General features: G+C 35.1%; 3 protein-coding genes across 3 annotated transcripts; 1 reads left to right on the top strand and 2 right to left on the bottom strand.

Moving 5' to 3' along the window:
* Window positions 1–132: 132 nt before the first annotated feature.
* LOC103840719 (RING-H2 finger protein ATL47) lies at window positions 133–5,220 on the bottom strand. The gene has a single exon (XM_009117237.3). The coding sequence runs from the start codon at window positions 1,465–1,467 to the stop codon at window positions 367–369; it is 1,101 nt and encodes a 366-aa protein (XP_009115485.1). The 5' UTR covers window positions 1,468–5,220; the 3' UTR covers window positions 133–366.
* A 5,987-nt stretch (window positions 5,221–11,207) lies between these two features.
* Window positions 11,208–16,443, bottom strand: LOC103840718 (uncharacterized protein At1g24000). Its single transcript, XM_009117236.3, has 2 exons — window positions 12,793–16,443; window positions 11,208–12,703 (listed from the first exon to the last, which is right to left on the bottom strand). The coding sequence occupies exons 1-2, from the start codon at window positions 12,896–12,898 to the stop codon at window positions 12,435–12,437; spliced, it is 375 nt and encodes a 124-aa protein (XP_009115484.1). The 5' UTR covers window positions 12,899–16,443; the 3' UTR covers window positions 11,208–12,434.
* Window positions 16,444–16,760: 317 nt separating this feature from the next.
* On the top strand, window positions 16,761–20,571 carry LOC103840881. Its single transcript, XM_033280324.1, has one exon. The coding sequence runs from the start codon at window positions 17,156–17,158 to the stop codon at window positions 18,398–18,400; it is 1,245 nt and encodes a 414-aa protein (XP_033136215.1). The 5' UTR covers window positions 16,761–17,155; the 3' UTR covers window positions 18,401–20,571.

Raw genomic sequence — 20,571 nt, 5'->3', positions numbered from 1 at the left:
ATTTGCCATAAAAATGATATTCTTTTTGTTTGAAAAGTTTGGACATTGAAGACAAAATACAGCTAACAAAATCATCAAAGTTTGTGCAAATCTTTGAGGTTCCATCTCGGAACAGAATTTAATTAGAACTTGTTGGGGATTAAAATAAGCATCACATAAAACTTAATCAAAGAACAAAGCTTATTCTCCTCTTAACAAACACAAAGAGATTCAGCTACAAAGACACAAAAGACCACCACTACAGTATATAGTGTTGACAAAATGAATTTCAGAAAGAAAAAAAAAAACTCAAAATCAATGATTTAATTAAATCAACAGCAGAAAATTAGCTACACCTTGATCTGTACCTAACCCCATGATCTCTTATCATGGCCCCTGAAATCTCCTTCCATTCAATGATAATCCAGCACCAACTGTACTACCAGAACAAGCATAAGAGGAGGAAGATGCAGAAGAAGAACCCACTAGATTGGTTTCTGCTTGGTTTGCAAACTTTGATCTTTTATTAGACCATTGCCAAATCTTCGACACAGAAAAGCTCTCACCTTTGCTTCTCATGTTAAGCTTCTTCCCTTCAACATTACTCTCACTCTCTCCTTTCACATTCTTCAAACCTTCATTATTAGGACACAAAGCAACCACCAGATCTGATTCAGCCACTATGTACTGATAAGACCCCATTGAGAAACATCTCCTGTTGTCAAGACTACTGTTCACACTCACACACCCACTTGTCTCTCCTCCTCCTCCTCCTCCTCCTTCACCTTCATTAATATTACTGCTCCTGAACTTCCCAAGCCTCACTGAGAACACTCTCTTCCCACTCATGATATCACTCTCCGCCGATTTCTCCCCCGGAGAAGCCCTCTCTCCATCTTCTCCGGCGAAAAACCCGAAATTGAAATCCGGGTTTTCGAATTGGTGCCCTAACGGATAAAGGGTTCCTCTACAGAGCGGGCACGTCGAGTTCGAGAGCAGCCACGTGTCGATACAATCGATGTGGAAAGCGTGGCTGCAAATCGGAAGCAATCTGAGCTTATCGTCTTCCGAGAATTCGCAGAGACACACCGCGCAATCGAACGGCTCTTTGGACCCTTTGATCTCTTTGTAGAGGAACACGGGAAGGGCATCGATCAGGGCTTGATCGAGACCCGAGTCGTGGAGATGGAACAGCTGCTGGAGCTGTCTCTGGTAAGTGTCGGAGGAGTCGGAGAGTTCTGGGTTTCGATCGGAATCCGCCGCCGAGGAAGAAAGTCTCGATCTTTTCTTCTTTAAGTAACATTTGACCGTTAAATGTAGGATGCTGCAGGTGAAGAAGACGACGGAGAGGAGAACGATGATGAAGAGAAGGATTGGGCTTATTCGATTAGATGAGTGATTCGCGGTGAGGGGAGGAGGAGCAGGAGCAGGTGAGATTTGGATCGAGTCTTGGTTTTTGAGGTGGATTTGATGAATCATTTGAGACATTTCTTTTTTTTCTGGTATGTGATGAAGAACAGAGACACCATTAAGCTACACTCTCTCAGATTTAACCATAAACTCCCTCAATTTATGATTATATTTTTCCATGGAGCTCAATAAAATTTTAAAATCGAATTCACAGTCAAAACGTAGGAGGAATGATTGCTAAAGAGATTTGGCTCAACTAGAGAGAGCGCCTACCATCATTAGCTTAAAACATGCAAGGGAAAAATATAGTAGTTGTGTTGGTTAAGGCTTAGTTAAATGATTAATCACTTATAATTAATTGATCATTGCGTTATTAAGGAGAGGTCTCTTATTAGGTCACCTAACTTTTTTTGCTTTATTTTTAATAAAATCTTTTACTGGAAAATTACAAATCTTGGTGTGGTGGCCAATGCTTGATTCAGGGAGCTAGTGCTACCTAGCAGTTTCGAGGAACGTAGAAAAAGGCTAATGAATTAAGTTATGGCTTCCTTCTTTCTTTTTGGTGGTAATAAGAACTCAATAGCTAAAAGCCAATTATCACATTTAATTATCCAATAATAAGGGAAGGATCGTTCATCGTTGTCATTTATCTATGAAAATCACTCAAATAAAGTAGAGACATAGTAAAATAAATTGTAGTAGTGCTATATTTTTTTAGGTCAAGTTAATTTTTCAATATTCTAGGAAATCGTATAAATAAACTGAAGCAACACAACAAGAAATCAACTAATAGAAAATAGTACTATTAGTTGACAAAAAAAAAATAGTTCTATTATTTTGAATTTTGGAGGAAACCATTATCCACATGGTCATGTCAACAAATGGTTTACAACAAAATTCGAGTCTGTGAAGTGTGAACATCGGAATGTGGAATTGGTAAAATAAAGAAAAAGCCTGTCATCACTGTTATAAACAATGTGTGGATTACCATAACCAGACCCGGTATGTAACCGGCCCATAGAGAGAGAAGGACGACCCAATCCTAAGAGAGATAGAGACGACCGCAGCAAGGCAAGGAGGAGAGAGAGTCGGCCAATCACCTAGCCGATTTAGTATTAGGATGTTTTCCTTTTTTCTATGTATTTAGTAGATTTCCTATTTCATGTAGGATTAGGATAAGTACTCTTTCCATTTATCTCTATTTTGTAATCCTTATATAAGGAACCCCTTTTATGATTAATAATGAGACAGAACAATTACACACGAATTATCTATTGTTCACAACATGTTATCAGCACGATAGTCTCCAGACCCTGAGACAAAACCATAACCTAAAATCCGTCACACATAAACCCTAAATCAGGCGGAACTTCAAATCGATCGATCTCTCCAACCCCGACGAACCAGACGACGAGCCACATATCAAATTGAAGCTCTTGACGAGACGAATCCATCAGCGCAAACCGTTTGTCGATCCGATCTCATACGCGCCCACACTCGCAGCAACAATACACGGCGCCGACTTAGTTCTTGGAACCCTAATCCGAGCAAACAAGATTTTCTAGCCAAATTCAAATCTTGTGAAAGATCAGTTCATCATACCTTAGTTATTTGATGATATATTGTTTAGATTATGATGTTCATGTAATCTAATACTCTTTGTTTTATTGTTTCATGAGCTGAAGAGGAGTTAGTGCGAAGAACCCTAAATTGTTCTTGCTTGAGTTCTGGCTTGCTTACATCCGATCAGATCCAGCCCTAAGGTGTTTCTGATCCTAGACGTCCTCATCTCCCTGTTCAAAACAAAGCCAGTCCACGATCCAAGTGAGACAGCTCGCAATCCAGATCAGCTTGCATTCGCGAAATAGACAGCACGCGTCCGAGATTTGTCCGTCCATCTTGGTGGTCCGGTTCAACCCTACAAACAGAGGTATACCGATCAATCTAAAAGTTCTTGATCAAACCCTAGAATTAATAGGAGTTAAAATTGATCATCTCATAATCACTAGATTGAAATCGATTCCAACTAGAACATGTTTGATTGTTCTATAGTTTCTGATTTAAATTACAAGAAACTCTAAATCTGGAATCAAAACCCTAAACCTTAAAAGGTAGAATCCGACTTTAAAAGTGCTCTTGCTTGATTGAAATCTTGATTGATTGAGGTTTAGGATTGATAGATTGATTGATAGATCAAATCTCTAAATTCGAAATCCTTAAAGGCCTTGAAACCCTTAATCGGTTACTTGAAAGTTTTAAAAACCCTAACCTCGATTTTAAAAATCTAAAGGCCTTGAAACCTTAAAACTTTAAAAGATTGAAAAGTTTTAATATTGTTATCGAATGAGAGTTAGGTTGCTAGATTGATTGATCCTAAAATCTAGTTGAAACATTACCAACCTTGAAATTGGTAAACTTGTGTGGCATTGTGTTTTGTCATGAATCATATTGGACGACCGCAAGGTCTAATGCATTGCACACACACGTGGCCTTGTGCCCTTGATAGATTGAAAGCCGTGTGGCTTAATACATATCTAAGAGGCCGTGTGGCCTAGCATCCGGATAGTCACATGACCCGGACTGCATCATGATCCGATCCTTAAGATCGCTGTATCACATAATAATCGTGAAAGTCTAAGGCATTACATTGCAAAGCCGTATGGCCTTATATCCGGATTGATATATAAACCGGATTGTATCATGAACAAATCTCTAAGATTGCTGTATCACACTAAGATGGTCGTGAGGCCTAAGCATCACAAGACATGGCCGTGTGACCTGACTCACACCATGATCGATTGTTTTCATAGATGCGTAAGAACTTGTTTGTGGCCGAGCTTGCTATATCATGCGGCTGCATGAGCCACATTGTGAACCTAAATTTTAAAAGACAATGTGACTCAGATATCGAAAAGGGATTTGGTGATACAATCACCAAGGAAAACAATGAGAATGAATTGGTACAGGATTCCATCATCTCACTGAAGGTCTAAAAGATCAGTACATCACTATGGAAAATCCACTAGATTTTTGGGATGCTTTACAGCATAGAAATTACCACCATAAAACGGTGTTGCTTCCAAAGGCTAGAAATGACTAGAAGAATCTAAGATTCTTGGATTACAAAGTCATGGATGAGTACAACTCAGTCTTGTTTAAGACAGTCTCGATGCTGAGATTTTGTGGCCGAAAATCTTAGTCTTGTTTAAAGCTTCACCACTTATACTGATCTGATTTTCAAAAGGACCAAATTTTCGATACGACTAGTCTTATTGCTTTATGATTGCAATTGTGTTTTAACCTAAGGATCATTCACGATTTTTATATACAATGGAATTGGTTTTAAGTTTATTGAATCTTGCCTGATCTTACTTGAACATATGAATGTTTTAAAGTGTTGCCTAAAGGGCATAAAACCAACTAAGAAACCATGAATGGTATAGCAAGCATAGTAAAGAAACTATGGTTAAGGCATTTGCCTATAAGGCATTATATACACCCAAAGAAAACGTGGTCCATTGAGTTATAATGAATGGTTTCCAAATAAGAAACAATGGACAAACTAGAAGGAAACAAGTTCCTTCAGATTTTGAAAGAAAAATTGCCTAAGACCTTGAAAGAAAGTGATCGAGACTATACCAATGATCTCTACTGATTTAAACTATGCTATAAGATCAGTATGAAGAAAGGCAAGAGATGTGGTGACCATATTGAGATACACCACGAAATTACACTATATGGCAAGATAGGATTAGCCATCCTAAAGTTTAAACTTGATGCAAAGAAATTATAAAGGCACCGAGTTACCCCGCAAAAAAAAATCTCACGTTGTGAAACATGTTGTTGTAGGCACAGGGGGGGTAACCCACGAATTGATAAAAATGGTGGAACCAAGGTTTAAACCTGAAAACAAAGAGAACCGATTTTTATGAGTTTTTAGAGTTTTATAATGCAAACAGAAACAAATATGAAAACAAATGAGATGATGATGATAATGATAATAAAACAAGATAAATAAACAAAGGATAGGATGGAATCAGGCTGCTTGATGTGTATCACTCTCAGCTTGATCAAATGATGGCTTGAAGTGGATTTGCGGAGGAAGGTTTGATTGAATCTCTCAATCTGATGGAATGATGGATCGAAGTGATTGACTCTCTCAATCTGTGTACTGAGCTTGTTTGATTTGCACAAACAAACTAGACTCACGAAATCAATAAGACAACAAAGAATCTCTCTTTGAATCCTAAAGACCGATATTTTATACAAAGAACAACTTTGATAAAACTGAATAAACTTTCTATTAACTTGGTGATTAAGGGTGTCTCTTTACAATGACTATCTAAGAGCTTATATAATGCTCTGGAAACTAATTCTAACGTTCATAATAAGAAAAGAAAGGAAACAAATCAAGCAAACTAACAAAATCGAAAACTAGCCGTTGGAGCCTTTTATGGGATTTTGGCTCCAAGTGAGAAACTTGATTCTTCTTGAACCTGGACGGTTTAAGGGGATAAGAGAGCTTTCTTGGGACCTTCTTGAATTCTTGATAGATGCTGATCTCGTCCTTGCCTTGGTAGAAAAAGAGCTGTTGGAGTTTGAATGCAAGAGACTCCAAATAAGGCAGTTTGGTGATAATGGGGATCTTCTTATTCCTATGTGGGCTGGTGCATGGGATGAAGTTGTAGAACTCTTCTGGCTCCTGTATAATGTCTCCTGGATGTCTTGGTTTAGTCTGGACGTCGTCTGGTTCTCCTGGTTGGATTGAAATTGCTTGGAATGGATCAAACCGAAAGATTGTCCAATCTTTCCATAAATAGCTCCGGTTTGATTTAAGTGATTCTCCATTGAACCGACTGATCTCCTGGGTTCTGGTGCAGCTAAGGACTTCTGGAATACCTCCTGATTGGTTGAAATGATCTCCTGGTCGCCAATTTCTGGTTTGAAGCTGATTGAACCGGTTAGCTTCCAATTGAGGCGAGTGTAGCACTGGTTTGACCGGTTCTGGCAAATTGAACATATCTTCTGATTTCCGTGTCCATTTCTCCTGATCTTTGGCTTTCTGGAAAGCTGAAAGAATGCTCTTGAATTTGATGACGGGATTTACTTCAGGCCGCTCCTTACTTGAGCTTAAATCTCCTTCTAAAGTCGGATACTCGCAGATGGACAGGCTGAGAAACCTCTGAGTTGTAAAATTCATAACGTCTTTCTCCGTGAATATTTTGGCCCAATTCCAATTGGCCTGGACTCCTTCTTGAGTGTAGAATCCATAAAAATTAGCCTCGTGATTTAAACCCTCCTGGTTTGTAAGATATGGAATTTTTCGTGCACGTATGTCCTGGTTTGCGCCTTGGCTGGTTGAGTAGGGCTTTGGGTTGACCTCCGGTTCAGTTGCTGATCTGATGACCACATCACATGTACACATAGGGAAACTCATAAGGCTTAATAATCCCAAAAGCACCACGACCTTATAGTATGGTCATGAGGGGGAGAGAGGATAAACCCATGATCAATACTACAAGTTCGTGTACTAAGGTCTAAAGACCATGTTATATGGCTCGGCCATAAAGGGCCATTACCCGGCCAAAGAGAGACCATGATACAAACGGCCAAACCAAAGAGGCTATCACCTATAAACAGCTTGGCCACGACCTGGCCATGACTTGGCCGTGACCTGGCCTCATAGTGCAGCCTTGGCAGCACACAGTCCATGACTCGACCAAAGAGGCCGAAGAGACCATGAGAGACAACGGCCTGGCCGCAAAGGCCATAACCGGCCAGAGAGGCCATTACCTAAAGAGGCTCGGCCATAACCTATATGCTTGGGGACATAATGAATTTACATGTATAGAATGATAAATAAGATCATATGCATCAGGCCATATAAGTGAGCATAGATATTCCCATCTAAGATTGAATACGGGTCATTAAAACCAGACATACACCATCTTAAGAGATTTTGAAATAAACCACCACATACATATATGTGCCGTCTAAGATGGAACCTCAGAAGAGGATTGGGAATATATGTTGGATAGGAGTATTACCTTCTCCCACGAATTCAAAGAAAGCTTGAGCCAAAACATGGGTGATTAAAATAGTGGCCAGGTACGGATTGCATGATCAAATAGATCCGACTATCCAAACATTAAAGGAGAAAGATTATAAGCTGGATAAAGAAAGAGTAAAGGAATGATAAGGATGGTTTTAACCATCATTGTCTTGGCAAGATCCTCGGACTAGAGAATATGATATAAGACGTCCAAAGAAAGATTATACAAAGCTATCTAATTGAGAAGCTAATCGAGATGCCAGACACTGACCCGAAAAGAATGACTAAGTCATAACCAGCTTAGCACCAAATGAAACGTCCTTGAAGAGACATAATCAAGTTGCTATAAGAGTCTATAGAAGATAGACCAAGTGTTCCATAAAGATAAAGGAACCTCGGATAGAAAGAAAAGAGAAAGGTGCATAGACAGATCCGAGGTCATGATAAGAGAAACCGTACCAGACATAGAGATAAGGCTGGCCAGCTACACATCTAAGGTACCAAACCAAGTAGTCTTGGGACGCCAAGCTACTAGGTAACAAGGGTCCTGGATAATGAAATCTCAAAGTGATCAGATCATGTCTGGAACATAATGGAACCTCATGAAAGTGTCGACACACACACAGATGAATACAAAGATGTATAAGAGAATAAGCACTTGAACATAAAGAGATAAGCGAGGATCATGAACCCACGAATGAGTACTCACCATACAATCATACAATCATGAAAGATCATAAAGATTAGAAAGAAAAACGTGGAGGTTCAAAGTATCTAAAGAGAGATGAGCGTATTGGCCATGTACATATACAGAAACGCCATCCGATAAACCAGTGAAATAGATGGATCTTGTGAGATAAAGAAACCGTGAGAGAAGACACATAATCACGTGACCTAGAGTGTCCATGTCTTCATATTAACAGCATTATAGGTAGCTTGTTACACAAGGTACTCACAGAGATCAAAGGAACAGATTATAAGGAGATGAACTCCTATGTGGTGATTGCTGCTACAGATTTTCGATATTAAACCAAGTCTGGTCATATGAAAGAAATAGATACAATAAAGATGTAGTAAGCAGCATATGGATCACTGGATAAGATAATATAAGAGAACAGCTTTGTTCCTAAGCTGATTCATGGACTGAAAAGCAGCTGCATATAGTAAAAGAAATTGATCACACGTGATCATTGATCTTGGAGTTGTATAAAAGACAATCCAATAAACAGTCCATATACATAAGAGGTTTTATAAGAAATTCCTTGTGCTTATACTAAACCTAAAGGAGGTTAGTAAATATAGAATGAAATCTATGTGGGTGACTGGCTAAAACGTCCAGCACACCAGCTGAGAGCATCCGGCTCTCTGGCCAGAAGCGTCCAGCCCTCAGGCTAAAGACGTCCGGCCTATCAGCTCAAAGAGTGTCCAGTTCTTCTAGACACGTCCAGCTTTTAGATCTAAGAAGCGTCTGAACCTTCTTGGTCACAGGCTAAAAGAAACTAAAGATCAACCATCAGGTTGCAATCCGACATCAGATCCCTTAAGGATCCAGCATAGCAGAATGGTCTGCTGCTGTATGAACTCCATAAAGCTTTGTCATAAGATTAAAAGGAGACATCTAATCTGTCGGATACCAAAGAAGAATTATAGCTCATAAAGCTTATGAGATCTATGACCTAAGGTCATGAGGCGTCATTAAGATATGAACGCAAAGAATAAGACATTACTTAAAGCAAAGAAATCGATGTCCACATGTGAGATAAATGAGAGTGTGTTCGGCCTAACAGCCATGATAAGAGATTATAAAACCTCAAAGCAATAATCATTGAACACTCATAAGATTAATAAGTGGACAAGTATGGACGTGGTTTATGACCTGGACATGGATCGACCAGATTGAATCATGGTCGAATGATAACTGTCCATAAGTACTTGGTCTGTCCAAACAAAGTAAAGAGTTTGAAAGAAGACAAACACGTCTAGACTATGGACAGATGCAAACACGTTTTATAAAGACCAACAAGTGATCCCCAAGGACAATGTAGATCACATTGCTTAGCACACATGCTTTTAAACGGGACACTCAATGTCAAAGGACATGAGAAACGACCTAAGAGGTCTAAGTGGTCTCAATTACGGTTCAGTACAGAAACTGACCGATTACTCCCATCCTATACCTACAGGATAGATCACGCATTAAGATGCGTAGTATGTAGAACTTACACCGAGGTTCACATCAGGGCGAGTAGTGCGTGTTGTACTCTTTTTCCTTCATCATGGTTTTGTCCCACTGGATTTTCCTGATAAGGTTTTAACGAGGCAACATGAAGCGTACTATGGATCCTGTATGGATATAGTTATGAGGGGGAGTGTTGTGCGTTGTACTCTTTTTCCTATCTACGGTTTCCATTTTCCCACTTTGGGTTTTGGTTTTTCCTAGAAAGGTTTTAATGAGACAACATCGTGCATGATACAAATTACATATGGTTATGGCATCCAAGGGGGAGTGTTATAAACAATGTCTGGATTACCATAACCAGACCCGGTATGTAACCGGCCCATAGAGAGAGAAGGACGACCCAATCCTAAGAGAGAGATAGAGACGACCGCAGCAAGGCAAGGAGGAGAGAGAATCGGCCAATCACCTAGCCGACTTAGTATTAGGATGTTTTCCTTTTTTCTATGTATTTAGTAGATTTCCTATTTCATGTAGGATTAGGATAAGTACTCTTTCCATTTATCTATATCTTGTAATCCTTATATAAGGAACCCCTTTTATGATTAATAATGAGACAGAACAATTACACACGAATTCTCTATTGTTCACAACAATCACCATTTTTAGAAAAGCTTTATGACAAATGTAAGGGCCCAATTATGATAATATTTGCGCCAAAATGCCCAACTAATAAGCTTCACCCCTTTCACCTAAATCATGAAAAATCATAGTATGAATTACGAAGCACAACAACGAAAAGATTAAGGATAAGAAAACTAACAAACGAACCAAAAATAATTAATATCGAGAGTGTGGTGAGTACATATCGGAGAGGGCTTTGAGAAATCTAATCCTCAACTCCAAATGCATAATATAATCAGCAGTCTTTGATAAAAGCAGATCCGGTTGGCTCAGACTTCGCCCGTCAGGTATCAGTACACGGAGCCTTCTCATTCTCATATGGATCGACCCGACATTAGAGCGTAACTCGCCACCCTTTTTCATTTTCTTCGTCTGCTTCCTCTCTTTTCTGTACGATCTCGACTCTTCCATTGCCTTTTTTTGCTTATGAAAACAGAGTTGTAATGATATGCAATGGACGTGTAGGTGGTTCGTATTTAAATAGTCCCAAAGGCTTCTTAATTATACTCTTTGTTTTGTATTTTAAATTTTGTGCTCTTTTCTATTTTTTTGTTTGTTTTGAATTAAAAATTATTTTTTGTCCATGTCAAAATGATTTGTTTTACATCCCACACTCTCGATCTATTTGTCTGCTGCTATACAATAATAAGAATATGATAGTAATAAATTCTGTTTGTTAGTTTATTTTCGAATTATGTGATTTTCATGTTAGCTTCACTAATGTTTTTTTTTTGTTTATGGACAAACTAAACACAAATGCCTGGAGAGAGCAAGTCGTATAACAAGCTAGTAGTGTCATGGCAAACTAGTTTAGAACCGTCTTGAATATTGGGTTTAACTGAGAGAGATGTTCCATCCTGTCTGATCATTGCCAACGTTCCTTTCCACTGAATCTGCATGATTCTCTTTTTTTTTTTACTTTAATAAATAAACTAAGTAGTAATCCGCGCATTGCACGGTATGAAATTATTAATTTTATTATTTTTTCAAATAAAAAAACATTAAATATGTTCAATCTGGATATCGGTTCAGTTTCATGTTGGTTTTTCGGTTTTATTTTTCTAAAATATAACTACCATTCTAAATTTATATTTATTTTGGTTTGTTCAGTTAAATGATTAAGGTTTTGTTTTTTCGATTATAAACCAAAAACTATTACTATTTACTTAGTTTCATGTTATATGAATTTTAGACAATTCTGGTGTTGAACCAATCGTTTCATGTTATAATTTCTAAGCACATGCAAAATCAAATCAAATCAAATGTAGATAATAGTTGAAAAAAAATAAAAGAAAATTATTAAGGCAAATTATTTCATTACAATTTTATTTTTTTAATAAATATTCTAACTTTCAAGGGAATTAAAATCCTATTAATAGCTTATATTAAATTTAATTATTTATTATTATTAAAGATATCATATATACAATTATTTATTGGTCAAGTGTTACTTTGTACATGAATTAAAATACCATATATAAAATCATAAACTTTTAGATAAATGTAGTTTTTTAAAAAATATGACAAATAAGCAAAATTACCTAAAATCATGAAGAATATAACAAATAAGCAAAAATACCTAAAATCATGGAGAACATGACAAATAAGCTAATTCATTTCATAAATAATAGTATAGATAGATAACACTAATTTATATATAACTATATAAAATTGTTATTGATAAAAAAAAAAGTAAACAAAATTCAAAACAAAGGAAACATAACAATGAAATATTCGAAAAAGAAGAAAAATAACTCTAGCTAACTAAACATTTTATCAAATGAATTAATACAACAAATTAAATTTGGTTTGTTGATTTTGTAAATAAACAATAGTAAGAAACATAATCCTTCAGTTTGGGCTCCATGAATTCGGTTCAAATATAGTAATACAACGTTTACCAGGTACTTGAACCGGCCGTTTCATATTGAGGATTGGTTCTAATTCAGATTGTAGTCCGACGGAGATGGAAAATGGAAACTATAAGAGACTAAGACCAAGAGGAGATAACAAAGGATGCGGTCTTTGATTCCCAAATCATTTGTTCACTATGAAGGATTACAAATCTTCAAACGTAGTTCATACACCCCAATATGGCGAACGTAGACAACACATATTTAGGTTCCAGTTCATTTAGAAAAGACTATATATTAAGACTCCATCAATTTCCTTTAAGTAATTGATAAGACTGTCGATGATCCACACTGGATCTTCGACGTCATGGCGAATCTTCTCGAACTCAACGGTCCACAACACGCGACTGCCATCGGCCTCGTATGCCTTGGGAGTTACCGTGATGGTTGCTTTGAACTTCTTGTAGCTATCCGAGACAAGATTTCCACTCATACTCAGCGTCACTGTTCTTTTCTCCCACCCCACATACTCAGTGATCTTCTCATTCGCTAAGGTGAAAGAACATGAAATAATTAAGGGTTTTGATCAAGAAGATCAATAAATAAGAATGAAACGTGAAAGAGTCAAAATGATTTACATATTATGTCAAAAGTGCTGTTTATGTCGTCGGTGAAAGATGTAAATAACTTGTCCGCCGGAGACTTGGTGTCAAACTCGCCGGAAGAATCTCCATGTAGCGCCATTCTATTTTTTTGTTATCTTTTACTATTATATTTCTATGAAGTGATATTATACTCCTCCTTTTGATGATGATGTTTATATATAGAGATGAAATTTGCATTAGTTAACGTTTTTCTACTTCTCTAATGGTTACTTGTCTCAACCGTGAAACCAGCTGGTCTGAAGATGTAAGAGTGGCCGGCGTCTGTGAAGTGAGCGGTGGTTCCCGTTGGAATAGTCTGCCCTTTAATCAGAAAACACGTGTTTCCTTGTGGGAGTAGAAGCCATGGCTCGACAGGGTTCACAAGAAAAAACACACTAAAAGACAGAGTCACGTGCTCCTGAAGAGAGGTGCACGTGTTGGTCACCGTCACTGTCACTTTTCACAACGGTTGGCCGGCGATTTCTCTCTCACACCGAAAGTTCAGCTGCATAGTCCTTGATTGACCACATAGATGAAAAGAAGAAAATCAACAAAATATTAAGTGGGAACGTCATTTTTACTGTAAGTTGTCTTTTAGGGATAAAAGCACCAGTTTCGAGTTTCGACTATATAATATTATCTTTCACAAGAGGGACATTTTGTAGAAGAGAAGAGTCTTTCTTTTTGTTGTAAAATATCTTTTTATCGTTCTTAGCTTTAGGCGATTTTCAATTTCGCGTTGGCAAATTTTCTTTTCGTTTAGACGATTTTGGATTGAACACAAATAAAGATTTCTTCTCCTTCAGGATTATTGTTTTACCCCGTTGGATTGACAGGTTGGAGTTCTCTCTTTGTTTTTTTTTTTTTTTTTTTTTTTGAACAACGGTGGAGTTCTCTCTTTGTTAGAAACGCTTAATTCTTGATCAAAAAGTGGTGTCAAACTTCGCTTCGTGGTTAAAGTGAAATATCTGCAATGATTCAAGACCTGAGTTTTGGATCTTGCTTTGGAGCTTCAAGCCGGAATCTAAAAGAGTTAGAGTTTCCATAAGTATCAGCTTTCCGTCAAGGTTCTAATCTTGTTTCATGTAAAGCTCTTCTTTGGACTTAATCCTAACAACTAGAGAAGAAAATCTAGAGATTGATGGTGGTTGAAGGCGAGAAGTACATACAAGCAGCCTCAATCAAATTGGGATGAAGATGGTCGGGATTCCGGTGAGTTTTCCGGCACCATCCTTTTTTCCATGGGTTAAAAAGACAAAAGCTACGCGTAGACTATGTGTCAAACATGCTTTTCATCATTATCTTTAAGATTACGGGTTTTGTTTAGGCCGAAATGTAATTGGGTCTGTTTGTAAAATTGCCTTTTTAAGCTTTCGATTTTATAAAACGAAAACGTTGACAAAAAAGTATATGTTATTTTTATTAATAAAAATCTATAGAAAGAGAAATATAACCAACGAACAAAAAACAAACTGCAAGAAAATATTTCAAAAGTTGACGAATTAGATAATTGTTTCTCGTTTTTTCTATCTCATCTCTTGTCATTTGCATTTTAATATTAAGTTTGGACAAATCAGAACTTACAATAGAATATGGCAATTTTAATAAGAAAACAAAACAAAGGAGTAACCTTGTGGTCATGGGCGTCTCTGGACAGAGCGGGTTGAAGCGAATCATCTCCTCTCATGCTCCTATATCTCATAACACAATCTCAAAAAGACCATTTTGTTCTTTTAATTTTATGTGTCAAACGAAAAATCATAAAATTAAAATGGAAACGTTAATATTTTTTATTTGATTTATACAATTTGATAAAAATATTTCAAAAATCCAAAAACGTTGTTTTCCATATTTTCGAAAAAATCATCAAAATATGATTAAAACGATTTTAAAATATATTTTTTTGAATTTGAAAGGTATAGAATTTAAACAGTTACCCATGGGTTCAATAATCCATAGGGGGGTTAGGGTTTAGTTTGATAACCGGGAACGATTTGATTTGAGAGTTTAGATTTTGATCAAAAAAAGAATTATGAAATATGGGCATAGGAGATTCTAAGAGCCCATAGGAGATTTGGCATTTCACATTTGGGGCACGCTAGAAGTTGGCTCGGTTGAAGCTTAGGCCTTGGGCCCCATTCATAAAAGGTCCCTAAATTTTGTTTGAATAAATTGTTATAATTATTTTTCAAAATTATACTAAGTTTTATGCTATGTAAAAAAGAAGTTTTGCTACAAAACAAATGAAAAAACCTCACTAATATCATAACCAAAATAGGACCCATGGTTAATATAAAAAATAGAAAAAAATTTAATATATTTCATAAACGCTTTATTTTTTTTCTTTTTTTTTATCTAAAATTCTTTATTCACCTTCTTTTTTGTTTTTCTGTTTTCAGCCGAGTTTCTTCTTTGATATAAAGTTATGGACTTGGCCCCCAAATTTTTGTTTGTTTATGGCCCCAAAATTTCTAGGACCACCCCTGCTTGTGGTTCAGGTTATTAAAAACACAAAACAAAGGAGTAACCTTGTAGTTCAAGACTGATGGTATCCCATTTAGAAAGTGAATGGAGATCTCTATTGCCTTTGCTTAACCCAAAACCAACAAAAAACCCATGCACATTCAGTTTATTATTTTTAAAATGTACAAACTTTACGAAAATACACATGCATAAAATTCATAATTTAGATAAATATTTTTTGTATAAAATTAACCATGTACTTTTAAAGTCCGAATCAAAATCTAATAAAAGCTTAAAACCAAATATGTACACACTAACTAAACTTTAAAGATAATTAATTTTCAACTTAAAATTAAAACGAATTTAATAGTAGCTAGATTTTTATATACTATTTGTAATCGCAAAATTATTTTTCTATTGATTAAAAAATCTTGAACGGAAATTATTAATTTGTCAATGTTTTATGTATTTTTAATTTTTGTACAGAATTTATGTTTAGATTCATACATTTCCTAATTGTTTCTATACATATAATTTGATAAGAAATCATTTATTACAATTATCATTTTCCAATTATAGCTGTAGAAATTTCTTGCTTTTTGATTTTAAATTTATGAATAGAAGTCGAAGATGTATTTTAAGTTCTAATTTGGCTGTAGTGCAAGATCATAGTTTTAAAAATTATAATATTTATGGCATACAAATTATATTATTCATGGCATAGATTATGGGATTTCTTTAAAAAATAACAAAAAAATTGTGACCAAACACAAAACCAATCATTCTTTTAATTTTTGTTTGCTCTATTCACCATAAAAGTTTAAAATTAATTCACGGAAAATATTATTATTTATATATATTTCATCTGAAATATGTTTATTTTACTTTAAAATCATCTTCGTCACTTATTTTCAATGCATTAATATGTGATGTGGTATGTGATGACATACTTTTCGTATAGATGATTGTCATATTTTTAACTCTTAACTTAATACATTATCTTTTGTAGAATATGTTTGATATATGCAAACTTTAATACTTTTTTTTGTCAGCAGCAAACTGTAAATAAACGTTATCAGTCCTTATGTAACACTTCGGTCACTACTTACTACCATCTGTAAGTTTTTTTTTGTGTGTCATTCATCGGCTTATGGATTACACCTTGGACGAATCAGCAAGGCCCGCCGCCCTTGTATCTTGGTTGGATGAAACGAGATTTGGTCTCGTCATATGCATGGAAATGACACGGCGAACTAATATATATTCAACTTAACCAAGTTGCTTTGGTCTAGTGGTATAGGAGCTCCAGCTGGAGTGCCCGCCCCTGGGTTCGAGCCTTGGCCACTGCGGAATTTAACATATGGGCTGCAGCATCCGAGACCGAAGACCGTTACACGGTGAGCCACATGGTGACGCCCTGGCAGCGTCCATGCTCACTTCGGTCTCTAGTCTGGACCACCTCGGTGGGGCCAGGATACTCGGTTAGCAAAAAAAAAAATATATATTCAACTCTCAATAGTGTTTCTACTACTTGTACACAAGTTTAGTCGCTCATTTGAATCTTCAAAACATTAGAAACTTTTTATGTCTAGTATTAGAGACCAGATGATCCATGCATTTTTTTAACAACGATCCATGCATATATATTATCGTATTGTTTATGATCAAAATAACCCATACACTAAACACTTGTACTTGGTTATAGCCTTCTAGGTGAAAGTGATGAACAAAGACCAGTGGCAGAAACCATAATAAACATGGTAAAAAAATATTCTCCGTTTAATAAGACATTCAAACTGAAATATTTTCATAACGAAAAAGAAATATAAGATGCCTAAAATAAATTGACCTCATTAACTGAGAAACTTGGTGGCCAAGTCTTCTCTCAGTATTAATGGAGATTTTAGGGCGGAGAAGATGTGAACATCACCAACTCTCTCAATTAGGGTTATTTATTTATTTATTTAATTTTGAAACTCTTGCTTTTGCTAAGATAAAATTATTTATGTCTCTGCTCCTCCTCAATCAGCCTTCGAAGCTCTGCCTTGGGAAACGTGTGTTGGTTAGGTCATCTCCTCTTGGCTCTGATAGCTTCTCATCTTCCTTGCAGCAAACGCCTCCCTGTGCCATCATATCCGTTAGCCCTTGTCCTTATGCTGACGAAATCGGAAACCTTAACATTAAGAATGCTAATGAGCGTTCCGTGACTCATGTGGAAAAGGATGTTCCTGGAGAGTTGTCGTGCCCACTGAAACACTTTCGTTTTGGTATACTGGGAACGATCGGGTCGGCCCATGGCTGGGTAGCTACTCCTCTAGAGGACGGAAGAGTCCGTCTCCAAGACGATCTAAACCCGGCTGCATCCTACACAGACCCGAAACACATTTCCCTGCCTTGTCTTGTAACTCTGCCTTATTGCCAAACCCAACTTGTCACCAACGTGTCGATGTCCTCATCATCTCCTGAGGAAGAGGACTGTGTCGTGGCTATCAAGTTCTTCGGACCGCAACTCAGCTTATGCAGACCGGCTGCTCAAAGCAACTCCGAGTGGATCAACATCAGGATCGCGAACCCATGTTTCTTCTCCTCTCGTGTCATGTTTTCCAAGAGAGATGGCATGTTCCACATACCCGGATCAGGAGGCCATCTCATCGGATCATGGGATCTTGGAGAACACAAGGACCATCCTAAAATTCAGATGCTGCGATTCCACAACCTTGCTGAGCTGACCATGTCCAAACTCGAGATATTGCATTCGTGTTTCACAAGCGAACACTTGGTGGAGTCACAAACAACTGGTGAAACTTTCTTGATAAAGTGGTGCAGAAAGACCACCAGGAGCATGCTTGATATGCCTAAAATGAAAACAGAAGCTTTGATGGTGTTCAGGCTAGACGAAGAAGGAAACGCTTTTTACACTGAGGACATTGGAGATCTCGTCATTTTCCTCTCCAGGGCTGAACCTTTCTGTGTCCCTGCTAGCTCCTTTCCTGGCATGTACCCCAACAGAGTCGAAATTTTTGATGTAGATGAAATCGGATCTGTCAATTTGGCTACAGGCACCGTGTCTACTAGAAATTCCACATTCAATGCCCCTTACTATATTCCACCTCAAAATATAGAGAGCACTACTAATTGATTATCTGATGTCATCTCTTTTCTGTTCAAAATTCTTTTAAATCGTTGTTGAGTAACTTCATTCTATTTGAGGCGATTATATTCTTTTTTTTTTTGTTCTTGTTGAATTAACTATATACTAGATTCTGGGAAAATATTTTACTTAATAAAAATTATGATTTTAAATAAATTATATATTTTCATTTTTTTATGAAATTTATCTTAAATTTATTTATTATGATTTTGTTTATTTTATCCGTTGTTAAATTTATTTCACACTGATAAAATTCATTTTTGTGTGTTTTAAAATTTTTTTCTATAATTTTATTAAATTTCATATATATTATTTATTTTTTAATTTTAAATTGAACCAGATAATTCAGACCCGCATTACTGTTTTGTTGATTTAATCATTTGTTATTTCAACTTAATTTTATTTTAAGGGTTTAATTTAACAAATATTAAACTAATGTAAACAATAATTATTAATAAATGATTAATGAGTTTTGAAAGCTCGTCCACTTTATGTTATTTACAATGCACCGTTTTTTAATTATTTTAGTGTCCATTCAGTTTAGTTTGCTTTTATTACGAATTCAATAAAAGTGAAAGTTTTAATATTCTCAATATATAAATGTCGACTAATGTATGAATTTGAGTGAATGGGTCCCGTGATTTTTGGGATTAAAATAGAGGGTTAATAAAAAGTAGTTACAGTTATTTTTTAAGTAGTTCATGTAGGAAAAAATGTTGGACTAAATATATATCAACTGGTTATATTTTTAATTTAATAGAATAGCCTAGATTTTGAAACATAAATTTATATTTTTGATTATGTATCCACATTTAAATATTACACATTAAGCATTATGTTCAGTGTCCTGAAAAACCCGACCCGGACCTGCGGTACTGCAAAACCAGTGACCTTATATATAATCCGGTTTGGTTTTAAAAAAATTGTTATTTAACATTTTTATAAAACCCTCCCAAAAATTCACTAAAACCTGGGACCCAGCTACCGGTTGAACCGATGGATGACCCACTATGTAATACAATTTGACTTAAATTATCATATTTTAAGTATTCTAATTCATGAATGTTTAGATGAATGTTGAATATTTTATGAATGTGATATTCCAATTTTACAAAAGTTAACCATACAATTTTTTGATTTATTTTTAATTTCAAATTTAATTTCGTCATTCATATTTTAAATTTAACTATTTATTAATTAATTTTTTTATATATTTATTATATACCTAATAATAATTTTATTATTAGATTTTAAACCGTGCTTTAAAGCGCGGAATTAATTTTTGTTCAAAAACTTATTTACTGAAAATTAGAAATCTTATACACATGTATTTTTCTATAACTTTTTAAGTATATATAATTAATTTAAAATTTACATGAATATAATTTTATAAAAATAAGATAATTTATATAAAATGCCTCAAATTAATTTTACTTGTATTTTAAAACTTTAAATTTAAGTACAATTTCATTGTTAATTTTATATTGGTATTAATTTATTTCATTGTTATTATTTTTGTCAGCACTATTATATAAATTTAACTATTGTCATTCAACCCGTTTCATATTTGATAAATATATTAAATTATTTTTAATATTTTAATTTAAATATATATTAAAATATGAAATTATTTATTAGTTTTTTTTGTCGGCATCTATCTGCTAAGATCAAGTAAAAAATTATTTATTAGTTTATATATCTTACTTTAATATTTGTTTCAGTAAGTTGAAGTAGGTTGTAAAGTTCATGAATATATTTTATTCTTTTATTTTATAATGTATAAAGTAATTAATAAATAGATTAACTTACTTTATATTTATTAATTTGTTTAGTAATTTAATTATGAATATTATATATATATATATATATTATAGAAATGCTATTTCGTATTACATAAAAATAAATTGAATTAATAATCGTTTCTAATTAAAATTAGTATTAATTATCATTTTTATTATTTAAAAGTAAATATTAAAAAGAAGTGTATATTTACATTTAAAATAAAAGTTCTTAAAAGATATTATCAAAATGTAATCTTAGAAAAAAGATACTTAAGAATATCTTTTTAGATATCTTATTTTGAAAATATTAAAATCATTGGTTAGATATAGCATATATTTAATAAAAACTAAGTTAGTTGTAGGAGAAATCATAGGAAA

The sequence above is a fragment of the Brassica rapa genome, chromosome A09 (assembly GCF_000309985.2).
Source record: "Brassica rapa cultivar Chiifu-401-42 chromosome A09, CAAS_Brap_v3.01, whole genome shotgun sequence".
Classification (NCBI taxonomy): domain Eukaryota; kingdom Viridiplantae; phylum Streptophyta; class Magnoliopsida; order Brassicales; family Brassicaceae; genus Brassica; species Brassica rapa.
This window is presented reverse-complemented; position numbering and strand designations above follow the sequence as displayed.

Excerpts from the sequence above, each read along its gene's own strand:
- LOC103840719 (XM_009117237.3), bottom strand. The coding sequence starts at position 1,467 with ATGTCTCAAATGATTCATCAAATCCACCTCAAAAACCAAGACTCGATC.
- LOC103840718 (XM_009117236.3), bottom strand. The coding sequence starts at position 12,898 with ATGGCGCTACATGGAGATTCTTCCGGCGAGTTTGACACCAAGTCTCCG. Across the intron at positions 12,704-12,792 it reads CAGCACTTTTGACATAATAT|CGAATGAGAAGATCACTGAG; the intron begins GTAAATCATTTT and ends CTTTCACCTTAG.
- LOC103840881 (XM_033280324.1), top strand. The coding sequence starts at position 17,156 with ATGGAGATTTTAGGGCGGAGAAGATGTGAACATCACCAACTCTCTCAA.